The sequence below is a fragment of the Notolabrus celidotus genome, chromosome 17, assembly GCF_009762535.1.
Source record: "Notolabrus celidotus isolate fNotCel1 chromosome 17, fNotCel1.pri, whole genome shotgun sequence".
NCBI classification, from domain to species: domain Eukaryota; kingdom Metazoa; phylum Chordata; class Actinopteri; order Labriformes; family Labridae; genus Notolabrus; species Notolabrus celidotus.
In genome coordinates this window covers 29,467,014-29,484,279 of record NC_048288.1, presented here as the reverse complement: position 1 = coordinate 29,484,279, position 17,266 = coordinate 29,467,014, and the positions used below count along the sequence as shown (strand labels likewise).

The window sequence follows — 17,266 nt, the reverse complement described above, 5'->3', positions numbered from 1 at the left end:
GGCTGTACAGTATGCAAGATGGCTGGCAGAGAGCGGTGGCCCGACCAGCCGGTTGGCTGCAACATATAGGACATTAGGCTGTTTGAAGTGCTAGCCCAGAGCACAGGCACGAGGCCTAGCCAGGGATGGAGATGCACTTAAAAAAAAAACAAGGCCGGGGGAAGCTAAAGCCTCCTCGAACACGTCCGTCATCCCATTGGAGTGCGGAGGGAAGTTTGTGTGGAGGACCGCGTGTAAACTTTCTCTTTTTTATTATTGTGTCGTGTTGTTACAAGAGCGACGCTTCAACTCTCTTCCTCTTCACATCTGAAGGATGCGCGCCCGACGTGTTCCCTTATGTGCCGCTTCAACCCCTGGCTTGTTTTCATCTTGTCATCAACCACCACTTAAGGAGAATAGATAGTGGGTTTTTAGGCATTTACCATGTCTCATTCACTGCCAAGTAAAAAAAAAAAATACAATTACAGGGCTCTCAGAAACACATTCATGAGCTATTTCCATCATCGGCTTTTCAGCTCGCTGCAGATGTGTGTGTGTGGAGTGTGTGTGTGTGTGTGTGTGTGGATGCTTAATAGCACGCTGAGTGTGTAAGGAGTTGGGTAAGTGTGATATTTTGGACTGGCCTTTTCTTGCTATCTGTGTGACCACCACATTAATCAAATGTACAATTTGTTCTTTACTGGACTAATTAGCTGGAGGTGAGCGCAAATGGCTTTGTTGGAGCGGGGCTGTGAAACTCGCAGAGGGCAGCCGGGGTCAGGCTTTGATTTCATTTGGCTCATAAATGAGGCCTCCAGCCATTTGTGATTGATACTGTTTGTGCGCGCCCGAGTTTTAGCATTTCACCAAACATCAGCATTAGGGCGCTATTATTAAAAAGAGCTCCCCTCTCGGTCTGCTTCCTCTTCCTCCCCCCCTCCTCCTTCCTCCTTATCAGGGGGGGGGGGCGTAGTTCAGTGCACACGCTCTCTCTCCTGTGTCTTCCTCCCTCCCTTAATTCCTCCCATTTCCTCTCCCCAGTGTACACCTCTGTCACCATGATTGATAGATGCTCATTGCGAGTAAATGAACATTTCCCCCCTCATAAATTGCTGTTTCATGTGACTAGATTAGCAATGCCTTTTAAAAAGGTCAGTTGATTTAAAATCAGCACTACAAGTCTGCCTTCCTTCCTCGCTGAAACGCTCCCAGTTCAGGGACTTTGTTTGACTTTGGTGAAGTCACTTAATTTACGACTCACCCCGAAAGCTTGATGCACTCTTTCCTTTTCAACCCAGAGTACCTGAGGTGAGCCCGTCAATTATTTAGATAGCACCAAATATTAGTCTTATTAATAATAGAGTAGGAACAAACTATTATAATCTTCCAAGCAAATGCAGGCCCATTAAAGCGCGTCCACTAAAAGTACCTTTTTCCACTGACAGCCTTTTGACTGTTATTAAAACTGTCTGACAACATTAAAGTGAAGCAGGCTGAAGACGTAGCTCTCTCTCTCTCTCTCTCTCTCTCTCTTTTATTCCTGCTGTGGTAAGATCTTTCTTTTTAACCAGAATCAGGCGTTACATCACTCTCTTCAAAGCCAGCAGCCTCCAGTGGGAAAGCAGCGAGAGTGTTTTACCTCACAGATCACGGTAGTCGCTCGTCCACCGATCCTTCTCAGGTACGTTTGTTTGTGATGTCGTCTCCTCTTGACTTTTCCCACGACATCACAACCAAACTAGCTTCTGAGGCGGCGGTGGTGAGGTGGTGCAGCAGATCCTGTTTTCGTGGTGGCTTTAAACAGGGCGATGTATCTAGAGCTGGGCGATATTGCAAAACATGTTATCACGATAAATATCAAATCAGTCTTTCATGTAATTTTAAAGGCAGATTTTTTCTCCTGAGTGAAAGTTAAAGGTGACATATCATGCAAAATGGACTTTTTAATGGTTCTCTACCTGAAATATGTGTCCCTGTCTACAAACCCCCCGAGAATGAAAAAAATCCATTCTGCCCCTGTTTTGATTTCTCCACCTTTCTGTAAATGTGTGCTGAAACCAGCCGTTTCAGACTTCAGTGTTTTTGTTACGTCACAACAATATCCGGTCTGTCACGAAGTCAGAGCTCGGAGCTTGTTCAGCCCATAGACTGTATAAAATAATACTGAATCCCTCCCCCGTTTTTTAATTCCCTGCACACATGTGTGCTAACAAGGAGCTTAGGAGGGAGGCATGCTAGTTGTAGGCTGTCTTAATAAACACAAAGGTCGGTTTTACTCCCCACGTCTGCAGATTTGAAGATCTAGTGGATGATTTTTATTTATCATGGATAAGTGCTAGCGCTAGTTAGCATAGCCACATAGCTACATGTCGTAGCTGTAGCTGTGTACCAAGACACACGTCTACATACTGACAAATAAAACAACAAGAAACACTAAATCTGTGACCAATCCTTCAGAAAGGTCCTGCTACAGGCGCCTCTCCATCAGGATCAGATTCTGGATCAGATTCAGAGGGTTGAAGTAACGTGATCTCTGAGCAGCCGTGTATATTCAGCCAACATGTAAACATTAGATCAACGTGCTGGACAGCCGAGGCACATCCACTTCCTGAGGGGGCGTGGTCAGAGAGAAAACAGAGTGTTCTGAGGAGGACTGAAGAAGAGGGCTTTTCAGGCAGACCAAAATCTGATTTCAAAGTGTTTTTTTGAGCATAAACTTTAAAGACATGTTTTGGGGACCTCTTAGACCAATATATATTGATGAAAAAAGCGTGATATGTCACCTTTAAAGACAGTTTGTTAGCTTGTATCTGGATTTAGTTCTCTGATGAGCTTCTTGAATCCCTCATTTTGGACGCCGCTAACAGGAAGCAGGTCTTTGTTTTCAAGTTTTAGTTTCTCAGGTTGAGATAATTTGCATAAGTTGATTTAAATTTGCAACAAAGATATATCAAATTGTGTACTTTGTAGCAGAAGTATAAATCAGCCTTTAGCGTAAGGGAATTACGCATACTTCTTGGCATTGTGACGTGAAACCAATGTTGGCGTTACAAAAAAGTTTGCCTGTAAGTACAAATATAGAAAACAACCTTAATCAGCCTAAATCTATTTCTCTTCAGACTTAGCCTACGTTGATATGCAGTATAATTTAGGCCTGTATATTTATAGTTATATATTTTAAAAGTTGTGGTTAAGCAGTCTTTACTGTAAGAGTTTGGATCACATGACAGTCCCTTAAAAGCTCTTTAAATTTGAGGAAAAGTAAAAATTGTGCATTAAAACTTCCTAATGCTGCTAAGGTGAGCTACATGACGTCATGCAGGTTACGTGAGAAGTTGCAAAGTGCTGTCCGATTCCCAGTTATGCAATTTTGAGCCATTACAGCCTCCTGCCCTCAATCACTTTCCAGGTGACTTAATTAAATCAAGAAAGGCTCAGGGTTCAAGGTTAAGGGAGGTCATTGAGATTGGGCCAGTGTTAGAGTAACGATGTCTTCAGAGTCGCTGTAGCTCGTTTCAGCTGTGTTTACATTCCGCTGCAAACATCTTTAAGCCCCTCCTACCTCTCACGCTGCGACACTATTGGCTGTTCAATGCAGTCTAATGTAACACTAGATAAAAACTTCTTGCTCCAACTAAAAGGTCCGGATCTGTCGCAGTCTTGTCTGTAATGCACCCCCTGTTAGTCTACATACTTCAGTTTGGTGCTTTTACAGCCGAGCAGCCGATCCTGCAGCGCCCAGTGGAAGAACGTCTGGTAGTTCAGTCCAGCAGTCTCTGGAAACAAGTTATCACTCGTAAAGATAATCATTACCTGCAGCTTGATGTGCTCGCTTCAGGTTGTAAGATCTCCACCACTGAATTGTGGATCTGTTCGCCCATCCATCTTCCACAGGTAGGCCTCATTATTTAGAGGTCATTTTCCTCTTGGATCATTTTTTATTTCTCTGAATTTTCTATTCAGGCTTAAATTAATCACTCCTTTGTGATGCGTCTCTCATCCTTCCTCTCTCGCTCCGAGGCTCAGAGTCTTCTTGTTGGGATAAATATGCAGGGTCAGTCAGCAGGGTTCAAACACGCCTTTGAAGGATGTGTGTGTGTGTGTGTGTCTTCTGACCACGAGCTGATATAATGAGACTGGAGCTCTTTTTTTACTGCACGACCATCTGATGCATCAACTCCTGTTTGGAGCCACATTGTCTCTCATGTGATTGTCGAGAGGCGCGCTTCATTTGTTCGCATAGCAAGACTAATCAAGGACATTAGACCCGGTGTCATGTAATTCGTCATTGATTGTCTTGTCGGCTCTCTCTCTGCAGCACCGCTCCTCTTGTACAACAGTTCTACCTTGTGTAACTCTCAGATCGAAAAAAAAGCAGCTCCCCGCAACGTGTCAGGATTCATTTCCATGTTTTATTTAGGGCCCTCCTCGAGTATCAGGAGCACTTTGAGCCGGATTGAACTTTTTGTTTCTGCTGCAGAGCTCTTTCCTGGCAGACCCTGGCGGTGTCGGAGAGGTGAAAGACACGGCTGCGTTCAGTCAGACAGCTGAGAGCTCATTAAAGAGACCCGGGCCCCAATATTTGGCGTGCGTGTGTGTGTGCTGTCTGCAGCCGATTCCACCATCCACCGGTGGCTCGGCTGATTCACATTTCATTACTTGATGGCCTACGTTTTTTGACAGTCTCCTGCCTGTATCTGTCAAGGTAGAATTAAATGTTAACCAAGGGCCCAGACCGGGAGGAACATGAGTGCAAACAAATCGAGCTGAGAGGAGCAGCAGAGTCAACGCGAGGAAGGAGTGGATGGTGCACAGTTTCTCCCGGCCCTGAGGCTGCGTGCGCCACGCGCTGTTAGGTCTAAGGCGACATCAAATATACATGGAAACGGCTTAGCCATTTATCATTCATCCTTACAGATAGTACCGGCTCTGTTTGAGTCTCCAATCTCTCCTTAAGACTCAACCGCCTCCCCTTCTTCATTTTCTCTCGCTGTCTCCCAGCTGCTTGTTTCTCAAACAATAGAATATCTGTTGAATATGAGAAGGAGCCTCAATCTGGCAAGTCGCTGGAAGGGGACTACATTTTTTTTTATTCCTCTGCTTTCTCTAAACCCCTTAATCTCCGGATAAAAGCATTGGATGGATTGAGGCAAAGTAAAGTACAGTATGCAGGATCTCTATTCACTGGCTTGGGTCTTTTGTTTGCCCTTTGGCATGCCAGGGAAATCCCTTCATCAGCATCGCTACACAGGCTCACTATTGGCTTGTTGACTGATGTGGCGCGCTTGAGCTCTAGGTGATAGACTGAGCCGGGGCGAAAGTCTATTGTGGAGTCGCCTCACAGCCCGAGCTTAGGGCTGAATAGTGAATGCCTAAGTGAAAGGACACTGTATGTTCTTGTGCTCTTAAAAAAAAAAGAAAAGGGGGGAGCTGATCGCCTCATCACAGATTCCTGCATCCAGCTGCCGTGCGAGCGCATTCCAGCGCTGATGTCGGCGGGGACAACAGGCCGCGTTGTTGCGGAGGCCCCAAACTGGTCCGAAAAGCAGCTCCACCACGAATCTCAAGACCTCCGTCCTTGAGAGGAATTACCACTTTGTGGATAAACAAAAGACCTGAGCTGAGCTAAGTGCGTTAACGCCACGTCCAGAGGCAATCAGTATTCACGGCGCGGCGTTCCTCAAAGGTGCTTTTCTCCTGAACACCGGACAGCTGAGAATTCTCAGCATGTCTTAGCGGGGCCCAACGCAGACTGAAATGAAAAGCCTTGTGTATTCTCCACCAACCCCACTCTTTGACACCCACTCTTGTGCGGCATGTTAAACAATGTAAATGGCCACAGCGTGTTTTTTTTTTTCCTCTCGAGTGGGTTATTCTCAAGTCATCTCCCAAGGAAAAATGCTGGTGATTTCCATATTTTAACTGCAATGTGTAGTTTTCTCTCCAAGGCACACCAAGAGTCCCTGACTCACCAAAGCATATTGGAATAGATTGTGTTTCTGTGTGTGTGTGTGTGTGTGTGTGTGTGTGTGTGTGTGTGTCCACGCACGTGTGTCGCCTTTTCTCCAGGATTTTCTTTATTCGATCCAGCTCCTTTTTTAATAGGATATTTCTGTTATCTCCGGCTTTCTCTCTCTGTCGCCATAATGAGGACTTAAGAGTGTTGCAAGAGGAAGAATGGATCCTTCTCTTCGCCTCACGAGTCAAACACACTGCTGGAAAGAGTTACACACATTTGGCAGCGTTCAGTTCACCATGGAGGTCTTGGATTTCTAATTGCAGGGACCGATTGCAAAAGACGGGTCCTATGAGGGACCAAGTTCGGCTTTTTTGAAATATCAGAATATCAAAAACATTTGAGATAATCGATCCTGCCATTGGGTCTTGTTGGTCTTGTGATGCAGTGTCATATCTCAGGCCGAGTCGCATCATTCAAATCATCTCACTGGTGCTCAAATAATTCAATTAATCAATCTTTATTTGTATAGCGCCAAATCACAACAAACGTTATCTCAAGACGCTTTTACAAACATAAGAGGTCTAGACCATTATGAACAGAGACCCAACTTCAAGACAGGGTAAGACTCAGTCTGACCCCACCTTAATCCATCATGAGCATTGCACATCGCAGTATTTAGCTAGTTACAGTGGTGAAATAAAATGAAATAATTGTAAAATGGTGAAATAATTAAACTGATTGCTAACCAACAGGTGTTAAACGACACAAAGAAGAACTCTGGTGTCTGTATCTTGTAAGGAAGATGGCTGAACATGCAAAAAATCAGGAAGAAGCTAAATCAGACATATGTTGCAAAATAAATTCTTGCAAGGAGGGAACTTACGGCGCCCCTAAAGTGACATAGGCAGAATAAAATAATTAGATATGTCCTCCTGCGCACCAGAAACTATCTTGTGCTCACGAGGAACTTTCTTGAGATCACGTGATAATTTCCTGTGAGCACGAAAAGGTATTACATGTGCATGTGAAATAAACTGCATATCCCATTGGGCCAAACACACTTCAGAGAGGTAGAATGTATGTTTTTGTTGCAGTTCTGAGACGATACAGCGGTGACGATGTGCAAGCAAGGCCGTAATGTCCTTATAATGAAGCCCAAGGTCGAAATAAAGCTCAGCTAACTGCCGTACTGCCATCTTCAGATTGAAACTGGAAGACAGTGATGCACTGGTTGATCTCCAGTGCACAATTAGTACCATGTGCATATGGGAAACTTTGTCGTGAGCACGGAAAACTTCCACATGAGCACGTAATGATATCTTGTGATCTCAAGACATTTTTTGCGTGAGCACGGGTTAGACTCTGGTGCACACAGGAGCATATAAAAAAAAATATATCTGCCCATGTCACTGTAGGGCTCCGTAGGAACTCAACCTCCATGGCCGTAAATCGAAATGCAATACTTCAAACTGTCTTCAAGTAGAAAACACTTGAGGCCTGATTCACAAAAAGTTAGTGCAACTTTTGCATCGGCTCAACATGTGCAAACGAGCCGAAGAGACATGATTGAATTCTCCAAGCATGTGCAAACGGTTAAATGCACCCAAAACTAAACTGCAGAGTAAATAGCGTCAGTGTTGTTTGCATTCATTTGGAGCAAATAAGCCTTGTTGCAAATAACACCTGATTGGTGGAAACTACACTGCAGAGTTTCTAAAGGATGCCAAGCACTAAAGATAGTCATAAAAGTTAAAATCAAGCTAGGTGGCTCACTAAACAAGGAGACATGAGGTTGCGTTATGATGTGTTCATGGTCAGTTTGACTGTAAGGGAAATACCAGCTCTGTTAAAGACGTATTGACGTCTTGTTTTTCCACCAATTGACCTGATGGAGGATCAATTCTGTCCTTTTCAGTTCAGCCCCATCAACCAGCTCCTGTTTTTGAGCGCCAACAAGCCATAAAATATTCCCCACCAAGAGTTGTTAGAGTTAAAAGACAATTTCATTCAATTCAATCAAAGATTTAAGTTCACCACAGAGAGCTAAAGGTGGCGCCATTTTCGCTTGGAGCCCAAAACTCCAAGTCAAAGAGCGCAGGAGAAAAACTGATTCTCAGTGTAGAGCTTTTCTCTCCAGTGTGCTTTTATTTTGAAGGAGAGGAGACTCTGTAACCTCCTGAACGCTGAACACCAAAGGGTCTTATTGGGGTTCTAGTTTCCAGCCCTCCATGCTGCTGCTCTTTCTTTGCTCTGACCATGCACCACAGAAGAAGAAGCACTCAGATTAACTCCTGATTGACTATTGACTTGACTTCAACACGAGGTCTCTCCAGCTGATAGTTTGAATCATTGACTCTTTAAAGGACACCGTCAATTTTGAAGAATGAAGTTAAAATACCTCCAACCTCAGAGGTCTTAAAGCAACAGGCTCAAATTCACCATCCAATACACTGAAACTTCAAATTCTGATTCAATCAATCAATCAATCAATCAATCTTTATTTGTATAGCGCCAAATCACAACAAACGTTATCTCAAGACGCTTTTACAAACATAGGAGGTCTAGACCACACTATGTCAAATTATGAACAGAGACCCAACACCAAGACAGGGTAAGACTCAGTCTGACCCCACCTTAATCCATCATGAGCATTGCACATCGCAGTATTTAGCTAGTTACAGTGGTGAGGAAAAACTTCCTTTTAACAGGCAGAAACCTCAGGCAGAACCAGACTCATGTTAGACAGCCATCATGCCTCGACTGAGTTGGGTCTGGAAAGACAGATAGAGGGGAGTAATGGAGAGAGGTGATGGTGATGAGACGAGTCGTAGAAGCTGTTGCCGCTGGAGTCCAGCACGTCCGTATCAGCTGGAGTCCAGATCGTCCACAGCAGGAGGACGTCAACGGCAGCTCAGAGGAATCTACGAGACAATGGAGCTCAGGGACTCCAGAAAGGTCTATGGTTAGTAACTTTAATGGGACAGGCAGAGTTAAAGTAAGTGATGAAGGGGTTGGGGGGAAGAAGGTGAGCTAGGATCCCAGTGTGTCAGTGTGCCAGTTCCCCCGGCAGTCTAGGCCTATAGCAGCATGACAAAAGCTGGTCCAAGCCTGATCCAACTTAACTATAAGCTTTATCAAAAAGGAAAGTTTTAAGTCTACTCTTAAAAGTGGAGAGGGTGTCTGCCTCCCCGACCCTGACTGGTAGATGATTCCAAAGGAGAGGGGCCTGATAACTGAAGGTTCTACCTCCCATACTACTTTTAGAGATTTTAGGTACAACTAGCAAGCCTGCATGTTGGGAGCGTAGAGTTCTAGAGGGGTTATAGGGCACTATGAGCTCTTTAAGATACGAGGGTGCCTGATTTTCATTCATGCATCTGGAATGAGACATTTCTAACATTCCTCACTTGCTGGATGACGTAAACGTTGCATCACCTCCCGTAATTCGTAATTATTCTGTGATCTGACACGCACCAACAGCCCCACTGTGCTCCTAATCCCACACTCAATGATGCATCCTCAAACTGTTGGACCGGCGCTCCTCCAAACAACGTGTAACGACGAGCTCGTCACCAGCTGAGGGAGAGTTAAGGACAATCCAGATGGATAATGTGTGACAGCCAGTTTTTTTTACGTCTCCTCCTGCGGAGTGTTTCTCCAAGCGTGGAGGAGCGGGACGGCAGCCACCGTCGTAAAAAGACACAATGTCCTCACCGAATAGTTGAGTAGTTGGCTCACACCCTGAGGCGCAACATTATCAGCTGTGAGACTTGAGTCTGGACAATAGTAATAATTAAATTAGCCTATTATGGAAGGATAATATACTCTGCCCGTGATTCAGCTCTGAGTGTTTGGACGTGTTGTTCTGGCTCTGGATTGGATTTGTAATGAAACAATGTGGGAGGTTAACGTTCGACCCCTCAGCTTTAACAGTGTTTGTTGATTTTTCCTTCCAAACTGGGCAAACAGTTCAGACCTCTGTAAACAGTTTCCAGTGTAAGAGGCAGGAAAGTGATCTGAACAAACAGCCAAAGGAAACATTTTTTATAGAGGCAGTAGTTTTATGCTCTCAGAGAGTCAGGAGTTTCACCTCCCTGAGGCGAGACTGAAGGCAGGGAGTCTCCGAAACAACCGGCGGAGCTTCACCCGGGAAGGCGCAGACGCTCTACATCAAACATTGATTCACATCGCTTCATTCTCAGGGTCTCTGTTTGTTTGTTGTTTTAAACCTTGGACGTGTTTTTACATAGTTTTGGAGTCAAAGAGACGAGGAGGCTCTAAAAGGTGTTTGAGAAATGTGTGCTTTTTTTTTTTTGGGATCAAATCTTTTTATTTAAACTTCAGAAAAATAACAAATAGTGTACGTTGTAATCACAGATACAGTATCAAGTAGGTACAATGGCTGAGCAGACACGCACAAATTGAATGTACACACACATGAAATGAAAAAAAAAAAATAATAATAAATTAAAAAAAATATATATCAAATAAAAAAATTATAAAAAATGAAAAAAAATTATAAAAAAAAATACAAAATTGAAAAACACAATAAAAAACACATTGAACAACTGTATACAAACATTAACTAAAATAAAAACATACATAAATAAATGAAAGGATATAAATAATATAACAATGACAAAAAATACAAATTATAAAATTATGAAAAATTAAAAAATACAAAAAATATACTAAAAAATGAAATAAAACCAACCTGAACAAGTGCATACACACATAAAATAAAATAAATACATAAATAAATAAATGAAATGAAATTAAAAATATAATATAAAAAAATAAAAAATTATAAAAAAAAATATAAAAATACAATAAAAACACATTGAACAACTGTTTACAAACATTAACTAAAATAAAAACATACATAAATAAATGAAAGGATATAAATAATATAACAATTAGAAATAATATAAATTATAAAATTATAAAAAATTGAAAATATATAAAAAATAAAAAAAAACACCCCAAACCAGTGTATACACACATCAAATTAAATAATACATAAATCAATGAAATAGAATTAATCATATAAAATAACAAAACATGTAACAAATCTTAAAAAATAAAATAAAAACCCACCCCAAACAAACTAAATTTTTTCAGCAAATGAAGCCCACACCTGAATATTGCACTCTTTAACTGTTACTCATGCAAGCAGATGAAAGCTTTAAGTAAACTGTATCTAAGGAAGTGAGGATCCAGCTCTTGACCGTCAGCCTATCCGAGTGTTTCCACCTCATTGCAACCAACTTCTTGGCATCAGTGAAGCCAGCTCAAAAAAAAGGTCTTTTCTGCTTCCTAACAACAGAGAGTGAGGATAGATCATTCAGGAGGAACACTGTGGCCAACAGAGGTAGAGACGAGGAGAGTATTGTAGATAACCGAGAGGAGACGCCGTTCAAAAACAAGCAACCTGCGGGCAATCCCAAAACATATGGAGTCAGGCAGGAAGCCCATTGAGTGAAGCCCTCTGGGAGTAAGGTCACTTCTGTGTATATAGTTTAGGTGAATTTATAAATCAGATCTCAATTCTGGAACATCATTTCTCCACTATCTGTTCAAGGAAAGCTCCTTATAAGGAAGAAATGTGTGCTTTAAAGTCATTAAAAGCCCAAAATATGTGAGAGAACAAGGTCCAAGGTGAAAAAGAATTAATCATACTTTATGTAAGAGCCTATTCATCCTGGTTTGGGTCTGTAAAAATGTCAGCATTCTATATAAAAAGAGTTAAATTCTGTAGCTGTTGAATTAAAGCTTAAAGTCAGCACTCACCTCGGTTATAAAATGCCTTATAAACATTTATTATTCCAACCTCTGACCTCTCATTTAAACTTAATCTGCTGAAGTGCAAACAGCGTCAGAAAGGCTGCATGCTCCAGAGTCCAGTGTTTGTGACAAACCATTTACAGAGAGGCAGGAATGAGAGCCATTAGACATTTCTGTCCTCCATCACTTTCAGTGCGCAGAGCGACTGAAAGCCTGTTTTAATTTGTTTGGGTTTGCGTGGTCATGGTCAGTGACCGGAAAAACTGCACTGTCAAATTCCTTCCTCAGCGCGTTGACTCAAACCACCGGGCAGCTGTCATGCATGCTGTTTTAAATTGAAGAGTGCTGTGTGAAGAGCCGCTAATGTAAACACTTAATGGAAAATTACCTGACTTCTGGCTGTGACAGTTACAAACAGAGCTACCTGGAGGCTCATTGAGTTCAAGTGTCTCAGATTAGACTGGAGGAAAGTTTCTAATGAGTCATTTTATTATCTGTGAATGTGTTAAGAAGAGAGTCAGGCTGTTATTTCCATTGGTTTTCACAGCAACATGGTGTTTAAGTGGCCCAGCATGCAGTACCATCAGTGACCACCAGGTGCTCACCTGTCAAAGTTGTTGAATACTTTTATATATCTAAAAAAAAAAATAATATCAAAAAAAAAAAAAAAATCAAAGTAACTTGAAATTAAATATTCTTATATTTGAGGTGTTTTTTATTTTATTTCTAGAGCTGTAGGCTGTAATGACACATTTTAGTTCATGTATTGAGTCAAGACTATAAAGGGTTTTTCACTCTCTTGTGTCGCCAATGGAAATAATTCATCTTTTCAAGATATTAAAATAGTTTGAGTTGCACAAGTAGATCCAGGCCAAAAGATTTGATTTAATTTATATATGTATTTATCTATTTATTTATTGATCTATTTATTTATTTATTTATTTATTTATATATGTATTTATTTATCTATTTATTTATCTATTTATTTATTTACTCCTTTTTTATTTATGTATGTATTTACCTCCTAACTTATTTACCTATTTATTTATTTATTTATTTAATATACTCATTTATTAATTATTACTTTTTTAATTAACTTAATTATTTTTTAAATACATTTTTAACTCATTTATTAATTTACTCATTTATTTTTTATTATCACAGCCCCTTTTTTATTTGATCATTACCTTATTTTTTAAAAAAATTTTTGTGTTTCATTCATTGATTTGAATGCTACCTAACACATTTTTTAATTAAAAAATAAGAAATAATAAAGTTTATCAAATATGTAATTAAAAAAAAAATTAAAACATTTAAAAAATGTTATAAAAATTTGATTAAGACTTATTATTAATTTAAAAATATATATATTTTTTTAAAATTTATTTTGTTTTACAATTTTAAAGGGAAAAATATATTTATTTATTATTATCCTTATTAGTTAGAATTTATTTAATGCATAACAGTTGAACTATTTAGTGTTTGAGTATTTTTAAATGCATATTTTAATTATCTTTTTTATTTAAATCTAGTTTGTCTTATTTTTGTTCCTTTTAAATAACCTTGTTCAATTTTAGATGCTTTAACATTTTTTTTAAAGGGCTAAGTGCACAATCAGAAGACTTTTGCAGGTTTTTCCAAATTACCAAATTTAAAATTCATATATTACATTTTATAGATTTTTTTCATCTTTCCTCTTAATTTTTTTTGCCTTTTTTTCTGACTGAATTACTGTTTTTCAGGCCCCTCTCTAGACTCCACACCTATTCCCCCTCTCTGTATTTTCCTCTGCTTACATTTTATTTCACAACTAGAATCTTCAAAGTGCCGACGTGAGGCTGATGCAGCCAGCGTTGACTTCATGACAACACATCATATATTGTTATCTTTAAAGACGTATGTTTGATTATCTTTGCTGTGATCGCAGGTGAAACAAGTTAATTTGTTGTGTAGCTTGTTGCCGTGTGACTCCCTGCTATCAGCTGCTATCTGTTAGTCTGTTATTCTCTCTGCCGTCACACTGCACCATCTTATTACAGATCTCATTTAGAAATGTTCATTGTAATTATGTTATCAGATCCCATCGTCATTGTGCTGAAACCAAACAAGGCCTGTCTAATTTCTTGTTACTTCATCATTATTAATGAATTAACAACATGAGGGCAATTTCATCTCCACACTGCCTGCAACTCTTTTGGCTCAATGGAAGCAAAGTGACAACATGACACTTGCTCTGAAAACTATAGCCCTGCACAATTTGAGTCCTAAATTGCCGTCCTGGCCCAGTCGGAAACTGACCTTGTCTCTTCACACCCCCTCGCCTCTCTCTGTGTCTCTCCCTCTTTATCTGTTCTCCTTGGTCGACTTCTCTCTGTTTCCCCCCCCCCCACACCTCTGCTCTGCCTCTCCCCCGTACCAGATAACTTCCCACAGATGGCTCATCAGAAGCGCTTCATCGAGCGGAAATACAGACAGGAGCTGAAGGAGATGAGACGAGAGCGAGAGCGGCAGGAGAAGGAGACCGACGAGACGGAGGAATGCAGGAAGTGACAGCACCTTTTTTTTTTTTTTTGCCAATCAGGTGCTCTGCATCAACATCGGGATGGAGCTCTGTCTGCAAATGAGGCAGCAGCCGTGCAGCCGAGAGCCGGATAAATAAAGATGCTGCCAGTTGATCTTGCAATTATGACTCCTGAAGTCCTCCATGTAGGGACGCAGGTGAGGATGAGTCAGCTCTCTGTCACTTTGAACTCCCAAAAAAAATGTAACCCAAATATGGACTCAGTCCAGGATTTTGAGAGTGCGAGTTGACAGACGGCGAGCAGAAGTAGAGAAGAAGTGTTCATGTTTTATGCTGTTTAGTTCTGTAGCGCTGTCACACTCGGCCTTATGTCGTCTTATGTTTGTTTGCTTCTTCATCTTTAAACATTAAAACCCAAAAACAACAACATGTCACCGACACGCCGCCGAATAAAGGTTTTTTTAATAAAGTGTGAAACAATAAATAAAGCTGATGTTGTAAATAAAGTTTTGATTATGTGGATGATGCTTTTATTATAATCCTCACCTGATTACGTCTCCGCTAAGAGGCCTCAATTATTTTCAATCACTACAATGTCACCATCTGTCTCACATCTGCCACTCATCCTGTAATAATCAAAATGTGATTTTTTTTTCCTCTCCCTCTGTCTCTCTCTCTCTCTCTTTTTTTAAACCTCTCTCCAAATCCGATTGGCTGTCTGTCAGATCTTAATTATAGATTGTCTAATTAACAATTTCCTCAGCTCAGTAGCCTCTGGATCCAGCTTTCTAACAACAGCCGTCATATGAGTCTCAGCGTCTGACGTGTAAGAGGTGGGCTCTGAGTCTTCATACATGTAGGGAGTGTGAGTTCTCCATCCTCGTGCTCGTGGCTGCTTCCAGATAAAAGGTGGATTATGGAGCGTTTAGTCAGGAGAGGAGGAGAGGAGTCACTGCAGGAGTAAATCAACCTGTCAGATTTACTCTGTTACATGAACTTCTGAGAGGATTTGTTCAGCAGAGCACTTTTTACTCCTACTCAAGTCCATTTGTGTTGAAAAAGATGCACTTTTACTTCGTTACATTGGGCTGTGCAGTCGCTACTTTTACCAGTCCTTTATTTTTATCACACTCAACCATAGACCGTATAAATAATGGACGTAGTATCCAGTAGTGATGTCACCCATCTGTTCCTGAGCGCTGTTTTGAAGCCAATCGTCGGTGGCAGCCATATTGGAAATGTTGAACTCAACCAAAAGAGTGGCTGTTTTCTAAACCGCCTACTTTACTAGCAGTACGTACTGATTTGGCCAAAATTCAGTATTTAGTATGTGAACAAGAGCAAAATCTGCAGTCTGCCAAAACTCCCCGGATGTCTACTGATTCAGGAAAATTTCACAGTATGCATCGGACCAGTCTGCCTCACGTACTGTTTCCCATAATGCACAGCACTCGTTCTGTTTTTCTTTTCTCTTCTTTTTTTGATGATGGCAACTCAGTTTTTATGTGCTGTGAAAATTATTAAAGGTGACATATCATGCAAAATGGACTTTTTAATGGTTCTCTTCCTGAAATATGTGTCCCTGTCTACAAACCCCCTGAAAATGAAAAGAATCTATTCTACCTCTGTTCTGATTTCTCCACCTTTCTGTAAATGTGTGCTGAAACGAGCCGTTTCAGACTTCAGTGTTTTTGTTACGTCACAACAATATCCGGTCTGTCACGGAGTCAGAGCTCGGAGCTTGTTCAGCCCATAGACTGTATAAAATAATACTGAACCCCTCCTCCGTTTTTCATTACCTGCACACGTGTGTGCTAACAAGGAGCTTAGGAGGGAGGCATGCTAGTTGTAGGCTGTCTTAATAAACACAAAGGTCGGTTTTACTCCCCACGTCTGCAGATTTGAAGATCTAGTGGATGATTTTTATTTATCATGGATAAGTGCTAGCGCTAGTTAGCATAGCTACATGTCGTAGCTGTAGCTGTGTAGCAAGACACACGTCTACATACTGACAAATAAAACAACAAGAAACACAAAGTCTGTTACCAATCCTTCAGAAAGGTCCCGCTGCCTTTCTGGCAGAGGTCTGTTTTACTCCCCACGTCTGCAGATTTGAAGATCTAGTGGATGATTTTTATTTATCATGGATAAGTGCTAGCGCTAATTAGCATAGCCACATAGCTACATGTTCGTAGCTGTGTACCAAGACACACGTCGATATACTGATAAATAAAACAACAAGAAACACTAAATCTGTGACCAATCCTTCAGAAAGGTCCTGCTGCAGGCGCCTCTCCGTCAGGATCAGATTCTGGATCAGATTCAGAGGGTTGAAGTAACGTGATCTCTGAGCAGCCGTGTATATTCAGCCAACATGTAAACATTAGATCAACGTGCCGGAGAGCCGAGGCCACATCCACTTCCTGAGGGGGCGTGGTCAGAGAGAAAACAGAGTGTTCTGAGGAGGACTGAAGAAGAGGGTTTTTCAGGCAGACCAAAATCTGATTTCAAAGTGTTTTTTTTGAGCATAAACTTTAAAGACATGTTTTGGGGACCTCTTAGACCAATATATATTGATGAAAAAAGCGTGATATGTCACCTTTAACATTCTATATTTACCACTTCTTAACTTTTTAAATCATAAGTGATCCTAAAGAAGCAGTTTCTCTATCAGTTTGGTCGTTGTTTACTTCCGCTTTCCAAAACCGGAAATTCAGTGACGTCTGGCCCAGCATGCTGCAGACCAGATTCAACAGAACAGTCATACAACATACTAAACTCAAACGCAGTATGTAGCAGGCCGATTCGAAAACAGCCTTATTGTGACGTAAAGAGGCGGGGTTTGAGCCTCCTCGCTAACAGCTATGTGTTCCGGCCCATCAAGTCAGCTGTGCCTCTCATTGGAAGACTTGTAATCTCAATATCTTTGAAGTCAATCAATCAATCAATCAATCTTTATTTGTATCGCGCCAAATCACAACAAACGTTATCTCAAGACGCTTTTACAAACATAGGAGGTCTAG

At 41.0% G+C, this 17,266-nt stretch overlaps 1 protein-coding gene across 1 annotated transcript in view; it reads left to right on the top strand.

The window, feature by feature from the left end:
• drosha (drosha ribonuclease III) overlaps positions 1 to 14,765 on the top strand; it is a 185,543-nt gene extending 170,778 nt beyond the window's left edge. The window contains 1 exon segment of the mRNA XM_034706399.1: positions 14,142 to 14,765. Coding sequence (XP_034562290.1) covers positions 14,142 to 14,272 — 131 coding nt within the window. The 3' untranslated portion in view covers positions 14,273 to 14,765.
• The last annotated feature ends 2,501 nt before the right edge of the window (positions 14,766 to 17,266 follow it).